Source organism: Scomber scombrus, chromosome 14 (genome assembly GCF_963691925.1).
Source record: "Scomber scombrus chromosome 14, fScoSco1.1, whole genome shotgun sequence".
NCBI classification, from domain to species: domain Eukaryota; kingdom Metazoa; phylum Chordata; class Actinopteri; order Scombriformes; family Scombridae; genus Scomber; species Scomber scombrus.
This window is the reverse complement of record NC_084983.1, coordinates 25,520,077-25,541,013: the sequence shown is the minus strand read 5'-3', so window position 1 is coordinate 25,541,013 and position 20,937 is coordinate 25,520,077. Positions and strand designations below refer to the sequence as shown.

The following is a 20,937-nucleotide window of genomic DNA, read 5'->3' as shown; positions in this document are numbered from 1 at the left end:
GAGGCTATTGGTGGAGAACTGCCAGGTTTGTTTCTTCCCCAGCTTCCCAGAAAAGGACGAATCAAAGTCAACAGCAGAGACTGGATTTGCAGTGAATACGGACTGCCTCTAGAGTGCAACATTTCCACATAAACCCAGAGTCTCCGGGTCTATTATGATAATTAATTTAGCTCATCATCACACTCTTAATGACCTCTCAAGCTTGCTGGGGTCAATCAGTGCAGAGCCATGTGTGAGCTAAGGATTTATTTAATCTCACTGAAACAGTTCTACTTTATTTTACAGCTGGTTTGCAACCTATGTGCAATGCTTTTGTACATTTTATGTGAAACACCTTGAGCTGCATTTCAATTTCAATTCTTTTTTATTAGTGATGTCACTGAAAAGGGAGATTCAGATCCTGCTCATGAACCATTTTAACTGGTTATTCTGGTTTTACAGCTGCTGTTGACTGCAGTGTTTTGGCTCCGCTATCATCATGCACAGCACCACTGCAGAGCTGTGATGGATAGTCATGTGTGACCATCTCCAGTGACTCATACAGCGACTTTACATGCATCACTAGAGAGCGTAAGGGAGACTAAATTCGGATACAAACCCTCATAGAATTGTTTCCATTCTGCTCCCTCCTCTCCAACTGTGTTACAATTACCTGACATCTGTTTGTCATTCCATGATTTATTTTTCAGTACAGCAAACATCCTTCATATGTAGTTAAGTTGATTTTCAGTATGCTGTAAATTTGAAATCTGGACAAAATGCAGCTAATGAACAAAGCATTTAACAAACTAAATTATCAGACTAATGCATTTGGTGTATGGGACCACAGCTGTAGACCTACAACCCTTGATCAATTTTTCTTGGACAGTTGTGACAGAAGCAGTGATGGAAGAGGTAGTCCGATTTGCTTAAATTAAAGTAGCAATAATAGACAGTAAAAATACTCCATTACCAGTAAAATTCAAGCATTAATAAGGATTATCAGCAGAAAGTACTTAAAATATCAAAAGTACTTGTACTGCAGACTGACTCCTCTCATTGTTATTATTAGTGACGTATGACCATGTAAGCAGTACTGTGATGTTGGTAGTTCAATCTATAGCAAGGCATCATATTTAATAAGTAACAAAAAAAAAAAAAAAGTACAACAGTTCACTCTGAAATGGTGTGGAGTAGAATGTATAATGTACTGTAGCATAACATGAAAATACTGAAGTGTATTTATTACCTCATCAGTACAGTTCTTGAGTAAATGTACCCATATACTTTCCAGCACTGAAGAGGAATAGGCAAATTGGCATACAAGACACATAACACATACTAAAGGCACTGTGACTTCGCCATTGCCACAAACTACAAGTTCTTTTTAGTATTAAGTGTTTAACTGTATTTTTCACAGATTTTGGGTGAAATGGGTGGTGTTATTCTATTGTTGGTCGGTTTTGTCATCTTGGTCGGTGTGCGTAATAGCGCATTTGTGGGTTGCAGCGCAGAATGTGCGCAGAAGCACCATCCGCTGCCTGTCAGCCGCACAGGACGCTGTTGAGGGGTGCCGTTGAGACGCTCCCCCTCCTTAACAGCGACGGCCATCTGCCGCCTCTTTTTCAATTTGAAAGCCAGCAGATTATTTCCCACAGATTCACAGCTCCACTTAACACAGCCGAAATACCGTCTCGGAGGGCAGCTGCGCAGAACGGAGCCCGCTCTCTCATATTGCGCTCAGCCAACGAGGGTCGGGGCCGTTTGCATGCAGCCAGTCTGCAGAGACAGACAGCAGGCTCATAAAGACGAAGCGGATTTGAATTAAGCACCGGATAACAGACAGCAACTGTGCATCCTTCGGAGAGGGAGGGAGAGAGGGAGGCAACTGTTTTGTATCTTGGAAGCCCTGGGTTAGGAGAGGGGGAGGAGGAGGAGCGGAGAATGAGCTATTCTTGTACCAGCAGAGGCAACAGCCAGGACCCATCAAGCGCTAAGAAGCCTGCCGGTAATAATCCAGGTAGAGATACCGGAGGCACAGACAGCAGCACGGACCGCAGCAGTAACGGCAGCCCGAAACAAACGGCGGCGATGAAAGTGAAGAAAGGCTGCAACTCGACCGACGTGGGGGTCCCGGTGACCACGGAGGAGGACCTGCTCGGCAGTACGGTGATCACTCCGGAGGATGTTCTGGGCTTGCAGAAGATCACAGAGAGTAAGTTTGCTGCTGGTGCTGTGTCGGTTGTTGAGTGAGTGAAGAGGAGAAATGTGCTAAAATGTCACAGCTCCTATATGAATCATGAAGCTATGGCGTCATCACAGTGTCCCCTCATTTATGTAATCTATATAGGCCCTATTCAAACACATTATAATGCATCATTGGAGCTCCCTCTCTCCCCATAGAGGTGTTGCCAACCTGTCTCTGCAGTTGTTCATTAAAGCTCCTCATGTAAGCGTCCCTGTGACCTGTGGAGGTTAAGTTCAGCACACAGTTATGCAGAGGTGGGTGAGTGACGTTTGAAATAAGTGCTGGGTGACAATATTTGATGCAGCAGTTTCCAAATGCAGCTGAACATGCATGACTTAAACTTCATCCTCTTAAATGACATCATCCCTGTGCATGTCTTCATCATCTGGACGGTTCGTGTAGGTGCTCAGGTGGCCGAGGGGTAGCTCCTAAAGCAGCCTGTACACCTACTTTGCATTAGTTCACGTAGTTCAGATGTTTCAGATGTTTTCACCTTTCTGTTTCATTCCTCCCCAGACAACTAAAAACACCCAGGCAGTGTGTGTGTTGCATCTCTGACTCAGTTGAAAATGTGGAGAAAGTGTTGTAGTTTGAGTTTTACAGCCAAGGTAGCTTTGGATTTAAAGTAACCTCAGCAGGAACAATGTATTCATCAGCAGGAGAGATATGACCTGCAGATTCCACACCTAACATCCAAAATGTTGGTCTTTTTTAAATATTACGTTGCTTTCTAAACACATAATTTAAAACTTTTTGTGCATATATAACAAATCAATATTTAAGGACACGTAGAGCTGCTTATTCACTCATAAACAAACCACTTTGATTCATATTTTCAAGGCAAAGATCCTTTTTCTTCCACTTGTGACATTTCCAATTACCACACTTGTCTTTTAAAAGACCTGAAACATTTTTTTCATTTGTATATTCACGTATTATAACAATGAAAATGAAGATGATTATATAGCGTATCGCTTAATGCGTTTGTTTTTTTAAATTATGTCACTACTCTAAATCTCAAACAAGCTTCTTATATAAAGAAACAGCAGCCAGGAAAGCTCTTATGTACACAGGAACTTCTTCATCAAACTCAGGTCTTAAAACAGCAGTTAGCTAACAGGTGGCCAGCAGGATGTCTGACTATTTAAAGGCCTGTAGCTAAAAAGCTTACTTACACAACGCGGTTACATTGGAGTGTGATAACATGCAAACATGTTGTCGGACACGAGCCAATAAAACGGTCATGATCTCCTCCAAGGTGTTTTTATTAGGTTTTTGGACATTTAAACTGACTTTATTTACATGTATTAGTGTTCATATATCTGTCATGATGTTTGCTGAACACAGTTCCTCATGTAAATGTGAGATGCCATAAGCCGAACAATGAGTGCTTGTCTTTGTAGTCTCTTTAAACTATTTGTCAAATCCCATTTTTCTGATCCCCTTTCCTCTTCTTTCCATATTTTTATACATTTTTCGTGTAGCTCAACCCAATGCCGGATGCATCAGATCCTACATAATCACAGCTTGTTGAATTGAGTAAGAGGAAGAGCATTGGGAACATCCTTTGGCTCAGCTTGTCCTCCCACTTTTACTGATGCTGCTTTTTCTGTGATTGTTCCAGTCTGTTATGAAGGACAAGAGAATATGCATGTGTGAGTGTCTGTCTTTGTGTTTTTATGTGTAAGGCGGCTGTTGGTGATCCCCATGAGTGAGTCTTTATGGGGATCGTCATGCAGCTCATCACTGACACGTCCGGGAGTACCGTAATGATCCGGTCTCCCACGCTGGACCCTATTATGGTCTTGGAAACTCACACTTTCCCTTCTCCCAGCGTCATCGCTGGAGGCAAGAAGAGGCATGTGTGAATCACCACAGCAACATGGATACACATTTGAATCACTACGGCAACATGAAGCATCTCCCCTTGGTTACAGCCAGCGGAGCGTGCATCTCTGGCCTGTTCTCCCACACACTTCTTCCTCTATTTCCCCGTTCTTTCTTTCCCCTTTGTCGGCTCCGCTGTTTAATAGTGAAGTTCTTCTGTCACTTGACACACACATATAGACAAATATACACACATACACCTGTTTGACACTGTTACTGGCAGACAAACAAAGCAGGAGAGAATCTGAGCACTCTCCTCAGAAGACAGCCACTGAAGCCTTTGTGACTCGTCTGCTGTTTCTTGCTGCCGGTGAACGTTCTCAAGTGGCTGAAATTGATTCCCTCTCTAAGTGGCATGATACACAACTGACAACACTAAGCACAGCTCAGACAGATCGGACAACTTTTTTTTTTATAACTCAGCAGTTGTTTGAACCTACTCGCAGCACAGATGTTTCAGCATCACAGGAGAGGACATTCGTGTCAAAAACACTCCCAGAAAAGTGACTTTCAAATAGCATAACGTTGCCACTAATTATTCCGTGCTCCATCCATCTGGTAATCAAAGCAAGCTGCTGAGATTAATTAAGATTTGCATAGACAGAACAGGCTCTCTGCTCAGTTGACTGATCTGATCCAAACTGATGTTCTTAACTGAATCTTAATCTGCTGCATCATTACGACGCTGTGAGCTGCAAGAAAGGCTCCTCTGCAGACACCAGGATTGTGTTTTGGTCCTCTTAGGTCTGCAATTATATGTTATTGTCAGTACAATTATATTTTCCAATTAACCAGTTTTGTTTACTAAGAAATTAAAGACAGAATTTATCTTGTTTTGATATTCAACTCACAACTTGAAATAGAGAAAACGTACAGCTGCGATTTCTCACATTTTAAAAGCTGGAACCAGCAAAATAATTTAAACTATAAATTCATTTTTTAAAACTTCTTCGTACTGTTTTTATTTTTTTTTAGATAAACAAATATTTTTAACAAGATCACTTAGATTTGGTTGTTTAAGATGCATACAAAGTGGAACAGTTATTTTACAGTTAGCTTTGGTTAGCGCCGAGCTAAGTTCAATGTTTAAGAGAAATGAGTCTGAGAACTACGGTACCAGAAATGATCTGCCTGTGTCAAGCACAGTCATGGTCATGCTCCGTCACACCAACGAACTTCACTGGTGGAGTTTCACAACTTTAAACCCCATTTCCTGTTCATCTTAAAAAGGAGAAACAGTGGTGTGACTTTTTTTTAAATTTTTGTGTAAACCCAGCGACAGAAGTGTTAACATAGACACGACCGAGGCGACTCTTTGAACTGGGGTTGTGACCTTGTGGTCTTTGGTGTGAAAATAGCAAAATAACCAAGTGATCATTTGTAAGCATTCAGAGCTCACATAACCCACTTAGGCTTGTACTCTTTTAGCAGTGTATTGGTGAACATCTGATGCCGTTCAATGCTCTGTGCTATTAAATAGGGTAGCAGGTGATGAAAACAGGCCAATTTTACTTGCTTGTCAAAATCACTGTAAGATGACACAGATGTTTCTCATAGAGTTTATTCACACACATCTATTTAATCATGTCAACAGAAAGTAACTACTCGCCTAATGTCATGACAGTGAAGCTGTAAGTTTGGTGAAATCAAATGTGATGCGTTCATACTGTGTCGAGTTCTACGATAAACTTCCAACCGCACCAGTCTCGGGCTCTCCTCCTTCCCTCGTCTTCCCCATCCTGTCTTCTTTTAACTGTCCCAAATTTTGAGATCGTCTCCATTTTTGCCTCAGCACTGTTGCCATGACGCTGTGTGTTACTCCTCTATACCTACATGCTATCAAACTTCACCACAGGTCACAATGTTTGGGAGAGATCATTGTTATGTATTGTTTCTTCTTTATATTAAGTAATATCTGACAAGACACTTTGGTATTAAAAATTAAAGTTTTCATGCATATAGTTTATACTTGACTTTTTTATGACTAACGCCTTAATATACTAAATAAAGAAAAAGACCAAAAAGAAAGTAAGCCATCTACTAGTTTAACAGTTAATTATACAGTTAATAAGGACATGAATGCAACATTTTTTACATTTTGTATTGTATTATTTTTTGCTACAACATTGAATAAAAGTGCCACTGCTGGTATTTTTGCAAAGGCAGAGGATTGAGACTTAAAACTGCTGATACATGCAGCAAGTTTTGTGAAAACAAGACTAAGAGTCTTGTTAGAAGCTCTGCAGCTGCACTGAGGCACAGTGGTGCTTTGCTAAATGCTAACGTCAACATGCTAACATGCTCACAATGACAAGTTCAAGTTTGTCATTTGAGCAGAATAAACAAAAGTCACTTATGACAGTGGTAGGCAAATAGTGGCTCATGGGCTAAATTTGGCCTTCCAACCAAAAATATTTGGCCCCCTTATGAAAGTTTCGTTTTGACTTTCATTGTTTACATCAAAACTTTTCACAAGTACTCTGTAGATAAAATAAATATAATGCTCGTGTCCACACCAGGAGATGCCTTGAAACTGGCTGCACTGTGCTGTTTGAACAGTGCATGGTCTCTCTGTTCCTCACAAACACAAATAGGTGGCAGTCAAACAGAAAAGGCATGTTGGTGCAACAACAACAGTAGTTTCAATCAATCATGAACAAAGCAGGCCGTGTTTCAGCTGAGGCTAATTAGACAAGTGAACATTTGACTTTGACCTTTCAGTCTGATCAAAATGGCGGACAAACCAACAGACTAATATCCCCGTCGCCAGCTAAAAAGTGGCTGTCGAAAGTCTATAGTAAAGTCAGTACATAAATGAATCTGCAGATGTTTGACAAATGCTTTAATCTTTCAAATGCCACATTGCAAACAAAAAAGATGAAATGGCTTTTTTTTTTAAGGCATATTTCTTGTTGAAATAGGAAGTTACACAATCACAAGGGAGAGATACGGCTCATTCAATCTACCCCAGTTTCACCTTTTGCCTTTTCCTGGTTACCATCCTTATTGCACCCCGGCATCTCTCCATCCTCGTCTCCCTCGTCTCCCTCCCCCCCTCACAACCTCAACCCTGCCCCCTCCCTCCAGTGATTAGTTGGATTTGCCTTCATATGAGAAACTAAACCGGATTAATGTGAGCTGTGTTGCTTTCCTCCTCCCACCAAAATCCCCCCTTCACCAAAACAGACCAAAGTGGTCGCTGTCATCATCGCTCTGTTTCACTGTAACATCCTGCAGGTGCACGGGCAGATAGCGACTGTGTTTTCTCATATTCTGCAGAGCTCGGTCGATGCTGAATTTTTAGAGCTAAAAATGGCATCATGTTTGAGAAAATGATATATTAGCTGATATTATTTTTGTTTTGTTTGTTTTTTTTTACATCATAAGGAAAACACATTGGTAAAGCTTTCTTTTTAAGTACTGAGGAAATCTGGTCTTCATAAGTAAAAACAAAAATATTCTAACCTTCTGGATAAGCAGGGATGGATGAAAAAAATATAGTCAAGCATATATAAAAACACATTTTTTCACTTTTGGTGGGTTTATTTATTAGTTTGTGCTTCAGATAAATCTAAAAACTGTAAGTTCTGATGTGTTAAACACCATCCTATACTGTATATGGAGTTTGAATACATTTGAAACAATATTCTTTATTATTTTAAAACATCCTGAAACTTATTTTTTTCTTTTTCCTTCTGACTGTTCACCAGCTTGTTTTTGTCAATCAGAAAATAACTGTATGTTCGTCCACATGTAACAATCTGAAATCTGACCTGTTACTTTAAGCTGTGACCGACGCTGTGAGATGTGCAGTAGACAAAAAAATATGTGGTTTCCATGCCAACGGGACCAACGGTGCAAAGCCAGAGGAGGGGCAGAGGTCCAGGAGTGGGTTATGGGAGCTGGCAGTAATGTATGTGGTTGAGATACACTCAGCTCATATGGGATAAATGGAGTTGTTCATACCTGGAAAAAATAACAGCTGAAACAAACCTGAGAGTAAACAAGAACACAAGAACATTTTCATATTCTTATCATAAATTGCTCACTTTTTTGTGAGCGTTCACCAAATTCTCTTAACTGTGCAAACATTTCCGAAACACTTTTCCAAACTAGCTTTGTCACTGCCCATCAAATCTCTATATCAGACTCTTTGTCCATGCCCATGTTCCTGCTCCGTTTTACCCCTTTTCCACCAAGCTGGAGCCGGCTGACTAAGCACCGGCTCTTTGCTTTTCCACCGCCAAAGCTCCAGCCCCGAGCCTCAGAACGGGAGCCAGAGCGAGCACCAACTCTTAGCTGGTCTAAAGCAAGAACCGATTACGTCAGTGGGCTGGGGGGCGTGGTTATGTGAGCAGGACTTTACCTGCGCAAACACATCGCGGCCGCAATTTCCTCCATCTTCGTCGTCTTCTCCTCCTTCTTTGTTGTCTTCTTGTCCTTCTTTGTTTTCTTCTTCTCCTTCTTTGTTTTCTTCTTCTTCTTCTTCTTCTTCTTCTTCTTCTTCGTTTCCGGCAGGCTAGATGCCTTGCGGCATGTTGCTGCCTCTCACTGGTGAATCATGGAAGTGCTTCAAAGGCACGCGCTGGCTACGTTATACAGTGACGTAATCGCGTGGCTCCTTGCTGGCTCCTTGCCGGTGGAAAAACAACAGGTTAGTAAGAGGTGCTCGGGTTAGCACCAACTGAGCACTGGCTGTAGCACCAGCTCCGAGCCAGCTCCGGTTCCAGCTCGGTGGAAAAGGGGTATTTGTGATTTGTGATTTGTGATTTCATTCATAAAACATCACATCAAAGAACACTTAAGCAGTGTTAATTGTGATGTTAGGGTACATGAAAAATGGAAAATATCACTACAGTTGTCTCCTCTGTGTGATCATATGTTACCCTGAAAGAAATAAAGAAGGAATACTTTGACAATAAGTGACAGTGGTGAATCAATATCGTGAGTTCAGTTAAACAGTGTGAGTCTTTACCTCTGTGGAGAGTTCGTAAAATGACTCATAAGTCAAAACTGGAGAACTTGAGTAAGAGAAATCTGCTCAGCTATGTTTGATCCTCTTCTCTTCCCTCCTCCATCAATCACACTCATCTGTTTCTGGAGCTAATCTTACATGATTCCTGCTTTAAACCAACCATGTAATAAGCTAGAGTAGATAGCGCAGTACAAAGAGACTTCATTTAGGCTTTGCACAATTTCGACAGGGTTATTTTTTGCTAAATATTGAGATCACATAATTATTAATCACTTTTTTTCTCAGTTTTAGAAATATATTAAATGCACTGAAACATTTTAATGGTCAGATTTGACTAATTTCCACAAAAGATAGATTGGTTTAGATTGAATGAGCATTTTCATTTAAACTGATTTTCACCCCATAACTCATTTTTAAATGTAGAGACAAAAATAATGAAAACTAATCGTTCCAAACTGACTGAAACTGCCTTCAGTTAGCAGTCACTTATGCACACAGTCAAGTTTAAGTAAATGTGGAAGCCAAAACCTTTTATATCATTGAATGTGTATCCTAACTTGCAGGCTGGTGAAAACTTCCTGTGAGGATGGACCCAGAGTGAAGTTGCTCTTCCTCAAGTGGGACAGACTGATCTAGATCCCATTATCAGTGTCAGCTGTAATTTTCATCAGCATGCATAATATGTTTATAAGCCTTTAATATGGTTTCATGTGTTAGTGATCTTAAACCCTCATACTGGAAGGTTCCTACGATCTGTCCCGTCCTAGCGTTATCTGGGTGCTAAAGTGAGACCAGAACAGTTTATTTTGGCTAAATGTAGGTCATATAAATACAGTACCTGTTGAACTGCATAACCAACCTAGTCTGGTTGTAACCTGGTGACACATCTGCAGTGACAGGACAGGCAAGATATCAGCTGAATGATTCAAAGCATAAAAAGCTTCATTTTTCTGATAAACAGCACTTCTCTTGCTCTCTCAGTGTGTGCTTCGCTTTGAGTTCACTTCATTTTATTACATATTAGCTACTAATAGTCAACCCAAACTAATAGCCAGCTACTCCAGATGGTCCCAAAGTGTGGCAGTGTGTTTTAATCCTTAAGATATCAATCCTGGTTGATTTGACAACACACAGTTACTAGTGGCATAAATTATGTTTACTGTACAGTCCAGCTGTAACTGTTTACAGCCATACAAACATAAAGTGTTTTAATCAAGAAGTCAGACAGTAATAATCGCAGCTACAAACTATTTTCATGCTGCACACTGAGCGAGTAGCTTTCCCCGCAGCAGCAGGGAGTAAGGAGTTTTCTTACTGAAATTTTGGCAGTGCAGCTTGTAGAGAGCTCTTTATTTACTATGTAGTAGAAAAAGTAACATTCAGAAATCACTTGTTCTATTGTCACACTTTCAACTATTATAGAGATATTATAGGTTCAAAAAATGTGAAAGCTATGTAAAGCAATATCATTGTGTTGTATTGATGGCGCTATTCATATGTGGCAGCTAAACTATGTATTTATAAAATATTGGATCTGGATATATTTGTCCCGTGATGAGGACATGAAATCTAAAGTGGTTGCAGTATTTTGTGAATACATGCTGATGTTTAAGTTTGAAGAAGTGGTTTGCAGATGAGCTTCCTGTTTTCCTATAAAAAGTCTGAGATGAGTTCACACTTACAGCTTAGCTTTTAGTGTGTGCTGCATAATTCATCCTCGACTGAGTTGACCAGACACTCCACACTTTGAATTCACATACTGTAGTTTTCCTTACGGTTGGTTCTGTCCAAAACCAGGCGGGGAGTTCCGGTCCTCTGAAATGATTCCAACACGGAAGTAACTTAAAACTGCATTCTATCAAAAGGCCACCAGGGGGCGACCGTTTTGGTGTCAAAAGGACCTGGTTCACAGGTTCAGGAGGGCGCCTCTTGCTCCTCCTGATGCCCATATAAATAGAATCTGTGTTTTTATTTTTACCCGGCATGCACCGGAAATTTTCAAGATGGCGCTGCCCAGATCTGAAACTATTCGCTTCCAAGCAGCAGTCCAAAAACCAATGGGTGACGTCACGGATGTTACGTCCATTTTATATACAGTCTATGTCCAAAACACATACACATGCGCGCACACACACAGAAAGTTTGGGCAGTATTTGGTCTGTAGGTGTTTACAGTCATCACTGTCCAGAAGGAGAGCTGACAGGGATAAACAGGAGTCTGTCGGTGGCCCTTCGGTAGCAGTCAGTTATCCTCATATGGCTGTTTGACAATGTGTGTATGTGTGTGTGTGCGCATGTGCGTGTGTTTTGAAATTAACAACAAGCACCTCAGGTTTGGAGAGACAAAGTGAGAGAACACACACAATAAACTCACTGTCTCTTATTCAAACACGTTGTCCTCATGGGACTTCATTAGGAGGCTCAAAGGTAACTATTAGCACTTGGTTAGCAAAAGGAAGAGGACAACACCAGCTGTGGTACAGTTGATTATACATATGTGCAGATGTACCTTCTGCGCATGCGCGCACACACACACACACACACACACACACACACACACACACACACACACACAGACATAATATGTTGTTTATAATAATAATGCAATTGCTGAGGCCGTTTTTGTCGTCTGTTTGTGTGTACATGGGGACAACGTGTGAATCTGCAGGTGTTGTACAGCAGTAAATGGAGCGCCGCTATGCGTGAGCTTATATGTTATGGAAGAGCCGACCTCAGCATTCAGACTGACAGAAGAGCAAAGGCATCTCAGTGTCAGCCTGAATAACATCAGCTCTGACAGGAACACTCACCTTGTACAGTAAACGGAGTTGACAACATGTTGTGACTTGCGGGTACAGTTTGACTTGTGGGGATGCTCCAGCATGAATATATAAACATGAAAAATAACATGCAGGGAGCATTGTGAATAATCCTCTCGAGGGGATTAAAAAAAAAAAAAGAGCAGGACCAAAGCCAGAGGCTGACATCTCTTATCGACTAACAATAAATGCTCCTGACCTTCATCTTGTGTTATTTACATTTCACATTTAGAAACCCTGGTGAGTACACATTACTGGAATGTTTACTGGTTATATGATCATTTACAGATTGTTGTAGTGCCACCATGTTTTTAAGAAGTGTCCAGCAGGAGTTTGTATCTGTAATGATCGTGTCATAAACATACAGCTTTGTTAGTACCTGTGTCTAAGAGATGATTTTCATTTTCTTTGCAGCAGGTGAACCCTTAAAGACCGTGTAAAGTGAATTCAAACATTTTCTAAACACATTAAATAGGTCATACATTTATTTCTAAAAAAGGTGTAAAAAGCATTTCAACCATTTAGATTTGAATTGTGGAGCTAGGCTTCACAAACCGTGTTTCAAGATTTCTGTGTCTGGATTTAATGGGCGGGTCTGAAAATCAATAAACAGTTAAACAATAGCACGGTTACACACCGGAGCATAAACCCGCCCCTGCTGCTGTAGAGGTATAAATACATTCAGCGCACACTACTACTACTACAGTCTACAGTTAGCCAGTTAGCTGAGTTAGCCGGCGAGCTAACCGCTGAGTTAGCCACCGAGCACACAAACACACAATTGGAGGTCTTGCTGTTCAGACAGCGTGCATCCTACACAGTCACAATGCTGTTATTGGCAACTCATTCTGTGCAACTCATTCAATGACTCATTGTGAACCATATAGACAACGTATACAAAACAGCACAAAATACAATATTTACTCTAAATAGAGCAAAAAGTTAACAAAAACCAAGTATATTCAAATCTTTTCCATCTCTTTATACTGTAATACAGTAACTAAGAGACATTTAATCTACTGAACTCTACAAAAAATGTTTTTGTAAATAGTCCAGTTTCTCACCATAGACTGTATATAAGAAATGGACGTAACATCCGTGACGTCACCCATTGGTTTGTGGACTGCTGCTTGGAAGCGAATAGTATCGGATCTGAGCAGCGCCATCTTGAACATTTCCGGTGCATGCCGGGTAACAAAACAATAGCACGGTTACACACCGGAGCATAAACCCGCCCCTGCTGCTGTAGAGGTATAAATACATTCAGCGCACACTACTACTACTACAGTCTACAGTTAGCCAGTTAGCTGAGTTAGCCGGCGAGCTAACCGCTGAGTTAGCCACCGAGCTAGCCGCCGAGTTAGCCACCGAGCTAGCCGCCGAGTTAGCTGCCCAGCTAGCAGCAGAAAGCTCTTTGGCCTAGCGTCGATGTTTCTGGTAGAGGTGGTGACTTTGATTGACAGGTGACTCTTGGTAGGGGGCGGGGTTTCAGCGAACTCGGAGGGCACTCTCACAGCGTTTGGGAGAAGAGAAATAGGCAGACTTTTACACAATTTTGAAGCCTAATTTCATATATTTGTCGATTTTTTTCATCATTCAAATTTTGCAGGGTGGTTAACAACACATTTTTCTGTGGTATGTCAAACTCAGAACACATATTTATTTTCACTTTAAACGGACTTTGAAATATTTTCTGTAAGATATTGTTTTTAGAGATTTCAGTCATCTCTGAGCTAGCAGACTGTCCCCCAAGATAACCGACCGGTCACATGGTTACAATCTGTGCAGCAATACAACATCCTTCATACTCAGACCCTTGATTTGAATGTAGAAATAGTTCTTAATAAACCCTTTAACAGAGGAAAAATGTAAGAAACCTGAAATAGATGTGTATGTACAGAATAGACCAGCCTGTTAGTCATAGTGATAGACCTTTGTTTTGAGATTATGTCACACAACAGGTGAACAGGTTGTGTTGAAGGATTTTATGAGTGTGGTTGGTTTACAGCAGTCCTATGCACCGCTTGTTGCATAGGACATTATCAACCGTCATGAATGCAGTTCACAGTTGGGAGTTGATGGTAACATCTGGAAATATCATGTTGTTGTTGTTTTGATAGTGAGAAGCTGTTGCTGTCGATTGTTGATGAATACACAGCTGGTGTCCTGTCAGAGCTGATATCGTTAGCCATTAAATTGTAACTGTGTCTGTACTGATGGACGACCCTGCCGCCGCTGTATTACTGTTGTCTCTGAGAAAACACATGTTGGCCATCAAGAGAAACAGCCGAACATGAAGAGACATCTGCAGATCTATTAACATCACATATGAAGCTAATAGATGGACATGGATGTAAACGTTTAGCATCTTCACTCATGGCTGCTCAGCTGCTCAGACCTGCAGTGATCCACTCTCACATCCCCAAAACAATGTTATCTCTTTTAAATATATTTCATTCACTGACATCATGTGATCATTGCAGTTGTGAGTCGGGGGGGCAGCAGGCCTCAGTGGCGGTGATGGAGAGACATTGCAGTTACACATGCTGGCCAGTGGTATCATTGGATGGAACAGGAAGTGTCTGCTCTGCTGGGGAACGCTAATAAGCACTGACACTGCCTGGTGTGGGCAGGAAGGATTAGAGGAATAAAAATAACTCTCCTCTCTTTCTTAGTGGGTGCATGTGTGTGACTGCATCATTGTATTTGAAAGGAAACTGCTCCCCCGACACATTTTTACTGATATTTAGATATTTAGACACTTAAAATGTGATTTTGGTTTATGTCTTTGCATATGTGAGTGTTTGAGTACTTTTATTTTCAAATGCACATTTTTGGTATAACCAGGAACAGTTTTACTCACTTTTAGAGAATAGATTTTCTTGTTAGTGTGGTTTACTCTCAGTATTGTGAAATGCAAAGCAGTTCTTGACTTGACTTTGGTGGAACCAGTTTTTTTTTAAAGTTGTAATACATGACATTCAGCCACTAGATGTCGCACTATAGCATGCATTGTACTCAATAAAGTTGAAAAAAAAAGTGATCCCACGAAACTCAGATCAAACTGTCCATCTAGGCAGTGCTGATCAAAGATTCTGTTCTCATCACCGATTTGAGATGTGTTCAGCTGTAATTTGGGAGAGTTTGTGACATGGTGACCATCTTAGAAAGAGACATGGAAGACACAAAGGGGCTCACATGCGTTAAAATTCAGGGTTAGAAAAAGAAAAGAAAAGCTCAGATAACAACACACAAAGTGGCAGACTTAATTCACTGCTCTGGTCACCATTACTTCACTGTATCCTCACATAGGAAATAGCTGTTTGCTGACATGTTGTGAGGCTGAATGCCATTTATTGCACCTTTAAAAAAATGAATTATATTTGCTTGCAGTGTTTTACTTAATGTTAAACCAGCATTATACCCAATAATTGTTTTGTTCATTTATTAAAGCTTTATGTGTGGGGCACCACACTCTGAAATCTTCAAATACTACACGGTCGCCAATAAAGTTGGAAAGCTTTCCATGAAATGATTGTGACAATGTGATGTATTCTTGATAGATAAAGTGCATATATTCTCAAAATTGTATTGATCAATCTCATTATACCTGGTCAAAGGTGATTACTGATGAGTATAAATAGAAAATAAAAAGAGGAATGTGTCTGAAAACTAAATTATTCCAACTTTATGGGCGACCGTGTACATGTTGTGGCTTTAAAAGAAGAGATCTGGGTCTATTCTCAGCCATTAAATCAGATAATGAATCATTCTAATCTCCAGTAAATGAAAGTGGTTTCAGTCTCTGACACTGTTTCTCACTTTTTCTGTCTCAGATTATCTCTGCAACCCGGACGAGAACGTGTACAGCATCGACTTCACCAGGTTCAAGATCAGAGACATGGAGACGGGCACAGTGCTGTTTGAGATCACCAAGCCTCCGTCCTTAGGCGAGTCACTGAGCTACACTGTGGATTTGAACCTTTACTAATGCATGAACACTTATTATAAAGCAGCTTCGTATCTGCGGTCTTCACTCACATCCATCATTATTTAATTTAACTGATCCTCTCTGTAGACAAAGCTGGAGAGAAGAGGGACATTGACCCGAACGCTGGCCGCTTTGTCCGCTACCAGTTCACCCCCGCTTTTCTCCGCCTGCGGCAAGTTGGAGCCACGTAAGTGTGAATCTTTATTTAACCCTCCTGTTGTCCTCGAGTCAAGGAAGGAAGGGAGGAAGAAGGAAGGAAAGGAGGAAGAAAGGGAGAAATAAGGAAGGAAGGGAGAAAGGAGGAAGGAAAGGAGGGACGGAAGGAAGGAACGAAGGAAGGAAGGAAAGAAGGAAGGGAGGAAGGAAGGAAGGAAGGAAGGAAGGAAAGAAGAAAGGAAGGAATGAAGGAAAGAAGGAAGGAAGGGGGGAAAGGAGGGAGGAAGGAAGGTAGAAGGGAGGGAGGAAAGAAAGAAGGAAGGAGGGAAGGAAGGAAGGAATGAATGAAGGAAGGAAGGAAGGAGGGAGGGAAGGAAGGAAGGAACGAAGGAAGGAAGGAGGGAAGGAACGAACGAAGGAAGGGAGGAAAGAAGGAAGGAAGGAGGGAAGGAAGGAAGGAAGGAACAAACGAAGGAAGGAAGGGAGGAAAGAAGGAAGGAAGGAAGGAAGGAAGGAAGGAAGGAGGGAAGGAAGGAACAAAGGAAGGAAGGGAGGAAAGAAGGAACAGTCAAAACAGACGGGAAGACGACACGAAAGTTAAAATGTAGTATTATTATTACCATATCGGTTTGTCTGTTTATGTCTTTCATGCTCACTTTTTTCTCTCTCTCTTTTTTTCTTTGTCCCTCCAGCGTTGAGTTCTCAGTCGGAGACATGCCGATAGAAAACTTCAGGATGATTGAGAGACATTACTTCAGAGAGAAGTTGCTCAAGAGCTTTGACTTCGAGTTCGGCTTCTGCATGCCCAGCAGCAAGAACACCTGCGAGCACATCTACGAATTCCCGCCTCTGTCTGAGGACATTAGTAAGTCTACACAGATGCAAACACACACACAGACTCTAGAAAACACACAATTGGAGGTCTTGCTGTTCAGACAGCGTGCATCCTACACAGTCACAATGCTGTTATTGGCAACTCATTCTGTGCAACTCATTCAATGACTCATTGTGAACCATATAGACAACGTATACAAAACAGCACAAAATACAATATTTACTCTAAATAGAGCAAAAAGTTAACAAAAACCAAGTATATTCAAATCTGTTCCATCTCTTTATACTGTAATACAGTAACTAAGAGACATTTAATCTACTGAACTCTACAAAAAATGTTTTTGTAAATAGTCCAGTTTCTCACCATAGACTGTATATAAGAAATGGACGTAACATCCGTGACGTCACCCATTGGTTTGTGGACTGCTGCTTGGAAGCGAATAGTATCGGATCTGAGCAGCGCCATCTTGAACATTTCCGGTGCATGCCGGGTAACAAAACAAACACGGATTCTACTCATATGGGCATCAGGAGGAGCAAGAGGCGCCCTCCTGAGCCTGTGAACCAATCAACCTGTCAATCACGACGTAGCCACGCCCTAATGCATACCCTGCTTTATCGTCAAATATAAAATCAGGGAGGCCAAAATTTCCCAAATGAACATCATACTGCATTGAAGAAGGATTTAAACTAGCGATTGAGACCATAAACACATTTTGAAAACGTTTACTGAGGTTATAAATCAAGTGAGAAGTTGGTGAATTCTCCATTGACTTGTATAGAGACGGAAGTCCTTTTGACACCAAAACGGTCGCCCCCTGGTGGCCTTTTGATAGAATGCAGTTTTAGGTTACTTCCGCATTGGCATCATTTCAGAGGACCGGAACTCCCCGCCTGATTCTGGGCCACTGTAGAAACATGGAGGGCTTTGAAAGTGGACCCACTCCCTATGTAACTAGGCTCCCTCCATAGCTTACATTGTAAGTTCATAATCGGGCGGTTCCTCTAATGGTCAGTATGAACAGGAGGAATTACTACACCTCTTTCAGTCTTCATTTGGGTTTTCTTTTTATAGTAATTTAATGTTCTGCTCTCTTGAAGTTTCACTTACATGTTATTCCTTTTTCTCTCCTCACATGAATTATCTGTGTGCAAATAGCTGAACCAAATAGATTATTACTCTAACGCTAGGTTTCCAAACCTTTTTGACCATACTAGTGACCTTTCATCCCAAATTATGGTTTTAGTGTTGACATGAATTATGGTCGGCAGGGCTGCAATTGAGGATTGTTTTCATTATTGATTAATCTACCGATTTCATTTATGAGTAACTGTTTAAATTTTACAGACCAACAGTTAAAAACTCAAATATATTAACTTCACAACGCTATTAAACAGAGAGGAGCAGTAAATCATCACATTTCAGAAACTGGAGCCAGAAGATTTTTACATAAAAACAAATTATTAAAAAAGTTTGATGACTTTTCTGTTGATCAACTAATTAATTAATCTACTTATTGTTTTAACACTAATGACCTGCTCAACACGTTATTTTTCAATTTGAAGCATTTCTATAGCCCTGAAGTAATGAAAATATCTCTTATTTTGGAACTCTCTCCCACCAGACATTTGCACTTCTGACTCTGTTTCCACCTTTAAATCCCGCCTGAAAACGCACCTATTCAGAGTGGCATACTCTGTCTCACACTAACTATGCAATCACGTTCTTGTTTATTTGTTGTACTGATGCACTTTATAGTCACATTCATATTTATTCTTTATCTTTGCACTAAACGTTACCTGATTTTAATTGATTGATGTACTGTTGTTGTGTTTATGAGCCTTATAAGGTGTCCTTGAGTGCTTTGAAAGGTGCCTTTAAATAAAATGCATTATCATTATTATTATTATTATTATTATTATTTCACGAGACAAATTTCACCTTGGGAACGAGTGCTCTAACAGCAGTGATGTTTTTGTTTGTGCTCGCAGTCAGAGAAATGGTCGTGCACCCATACGAGACGCAGTCCGACAGCTTCTACTTTGTGGACAATAAGCTGGTGATGCACAACAAGGCGGATTACTCCTACAATGGTGGAACGTAAAGGCAAGAGACGGTCAGGAGAGGCAGGTGGATGTACGGACTGGCCTGAGGGACGATCACAGTACACTGGTGTGTGGTGTTAGCATCCTGTCAATCCAGTAGTCTCTCTCTCTCTCTTTCTCTCTCTCTCTTTCTTCTTCTCTCTTTCTCCCGCTGATCAGCAGTGGTCCTGCTCATCGTGAGATCCATCCAGAAAACGCCCGTATACAGATGTGTCAGTTACCGTCTGTGTGTGTGTGTGTGTAAGCATGTAGAGGTTTGTGTGTACATGTTAAAGCCTGAAAACAACACACACACAAACACACACAGTCTGCAGACTGGTGTGGTACTGCTGTAACACTGTTTCTAACATGATAAACCAGCAAATAAGAAACTTTTAGGATGGTTTGTGCTCTTTAGCCGCGTTGTAGAGTAAAAAAGAAAAACTCCTTATGTCATTCCTGTACATGTTAGGGTTTAGGAGGAAATCTAGCATCTAAAAAAGTGTGTTTTTAGGATTTAAATTACAGTTTTGGGAAATAATTTCACTGATAATATGAGTGTATGTGTGTGTGTGTGCTTTTTTTTTAATGTGTGTGTGTGTTTTTGTGCTTTGTATGTTTGTCTGTGTGTCGACCGGTATGTCAGTTTGAAGCATGATTACTGGTCTGGTAAAAAAAAAAAAAAAGATACTTTGAACATTAATGGTCAAATGGATTTCCAAAACCTAAAATATTAGGACATTTTCTACAGAGTTAGGCAGTAGTTAGTAACTATTTCCTGTTTCCCTTCGTTCCTGATTTATCAAGTGATCTGTATTAACTGTAGGACGTATGTGTTTATTGTCTTTGCTCAAAGCACAACATCTCTACAGAGCCAACAATGAGGAAACATGTAAAGGTGAGCTGATCATGTATGACCATAAACATAAGTCATCTGTGCACCAACCCACTTTTCCATCCTCATCAGTGGCTTTGTTTAGGTGATAAACAAGTTGTGAAAAACTTTGCTAAGTTGCACAGTGTGTCCCCGAGTTAATGTTCTTTTGTTCGGAAACTCTTAATAAGAGAAGGAAAGGTTGGAGAAAAGTTGGATTTGTAAAAGTTGATATTTTTCAGTCGTGAATGTGATGCAAAAAGGACGTTCGAGGGAGATTCGGGGGAATGTAGCAGAAATCATTTTATGAACAAATCACCCTGAAATCTTACATTTTCTCATTTTTTTGTGTTGTTTTCTCTCATTTCTGCCTCATTGATTTCACTATTACACATATCCTGTTACTGAACTGTGTCGAGAGGCCTCTAAACTGTAATACACATTCATTATCTTTCTCTCCCTGTTTGTACTGAGACACAACAACCTGGCTCAAATAGTATCCAAACTGTTTATTTTTCAGAATATCGGCACATACTGTCTGACTTTAAGCACTTAAACGTTCACCACTTAAGTGATTCTACTTAAAGTGCAGTAAACTCTGTTCATCTATTGCTGTAAGTGTGTTTAAACAGACATTTATTTGCAGGTACTTGAATGCAGCACAACACAAGTAAATGGTGGAAATTATATATTTATATTTATATTCTCCTTAATTGGCTCAACATAATCAAATCTGGATGATTGTTTTTTTGTTTTTTATTTATTACCAGAGGGGTTTTCCTTGTTTATTGGGTCTGCACTAGTGAGTTTGAGTAACAGGGAGAAAAGGGTGACTGAAAAAATGTGTTGCAAGAAATGTGCACAATGAGACTCTGAACTGTGTTAATCAGAGATCAAACAGATTGACTTGAATGTTATGTCAAAAACAGAAATGTAGAAACAGATTTATTTATGACCGATTGTGACTCGTGTAAAAAAAAAAAAAAAAGTAATATTTTAAACTGATGTAAAAAGTTTTTGACTATTCAAATGTGTGAGTGAACAAAAGTAAATTAAATAAAGATTTATGGGATTTTTTGAAATATGAAAA

General features: G+C 40.4%; 1 protein-coding gene across 1 annotated transcript; it reads left to right on the top strand.

The window, feature by feature from the left end:
• Positions 1–1,532: 1,532 nt before the first annotated feature.
• Positions 1,533–20,912, top strand: unc119b (unc-119 homolog b (C. elegans)). The gene is made up of 5 exons (XM_062432745.1): positions 1,533–2,194; positions 15,744–15,857; positions 15,986–16,085; positions 16,747–16,919; positions 18,881–20,912. Exons 1-5 carry the CDS (start codon positions 1,924–1,926, stop codon positions 18,991–18,993), a joined length of 771 nt encoding a protein of 256 aa, XP_062288729.1. The 5' UTR covers positions 1,533–1,923; the 3' UTR covers positions 18,994–20,912.
• The last annotated feature ends 25 nt before the right edge of the window (positions 20,913–20,937 follow it).

Bases quoted from the DNA above. Each gene is read 5' to 3' on its own strand.
- unc119b (XM_062432745.1), top strand. From the start codon at position 1,924: ATGAGCTATTCTTGTACCAGCAGAGGCAACAGCCAGGACCCATCAAGC. The intron at 2,195-15,743 runs GTAAGTTTGCTG...TTTCTGTCTCAG, and splicing joins CTTGCAGAAGATCACAGAGA to ATTATCTCTGCAACCCGGAC. The intron at 15,858-15,985 runs GCGAGTCACTGA...TCCTCTCTGTAG, and splicing joins CACCAAGCCTCCGTCCTTAG to ACAAAGCTGGAGAGAAGAGG.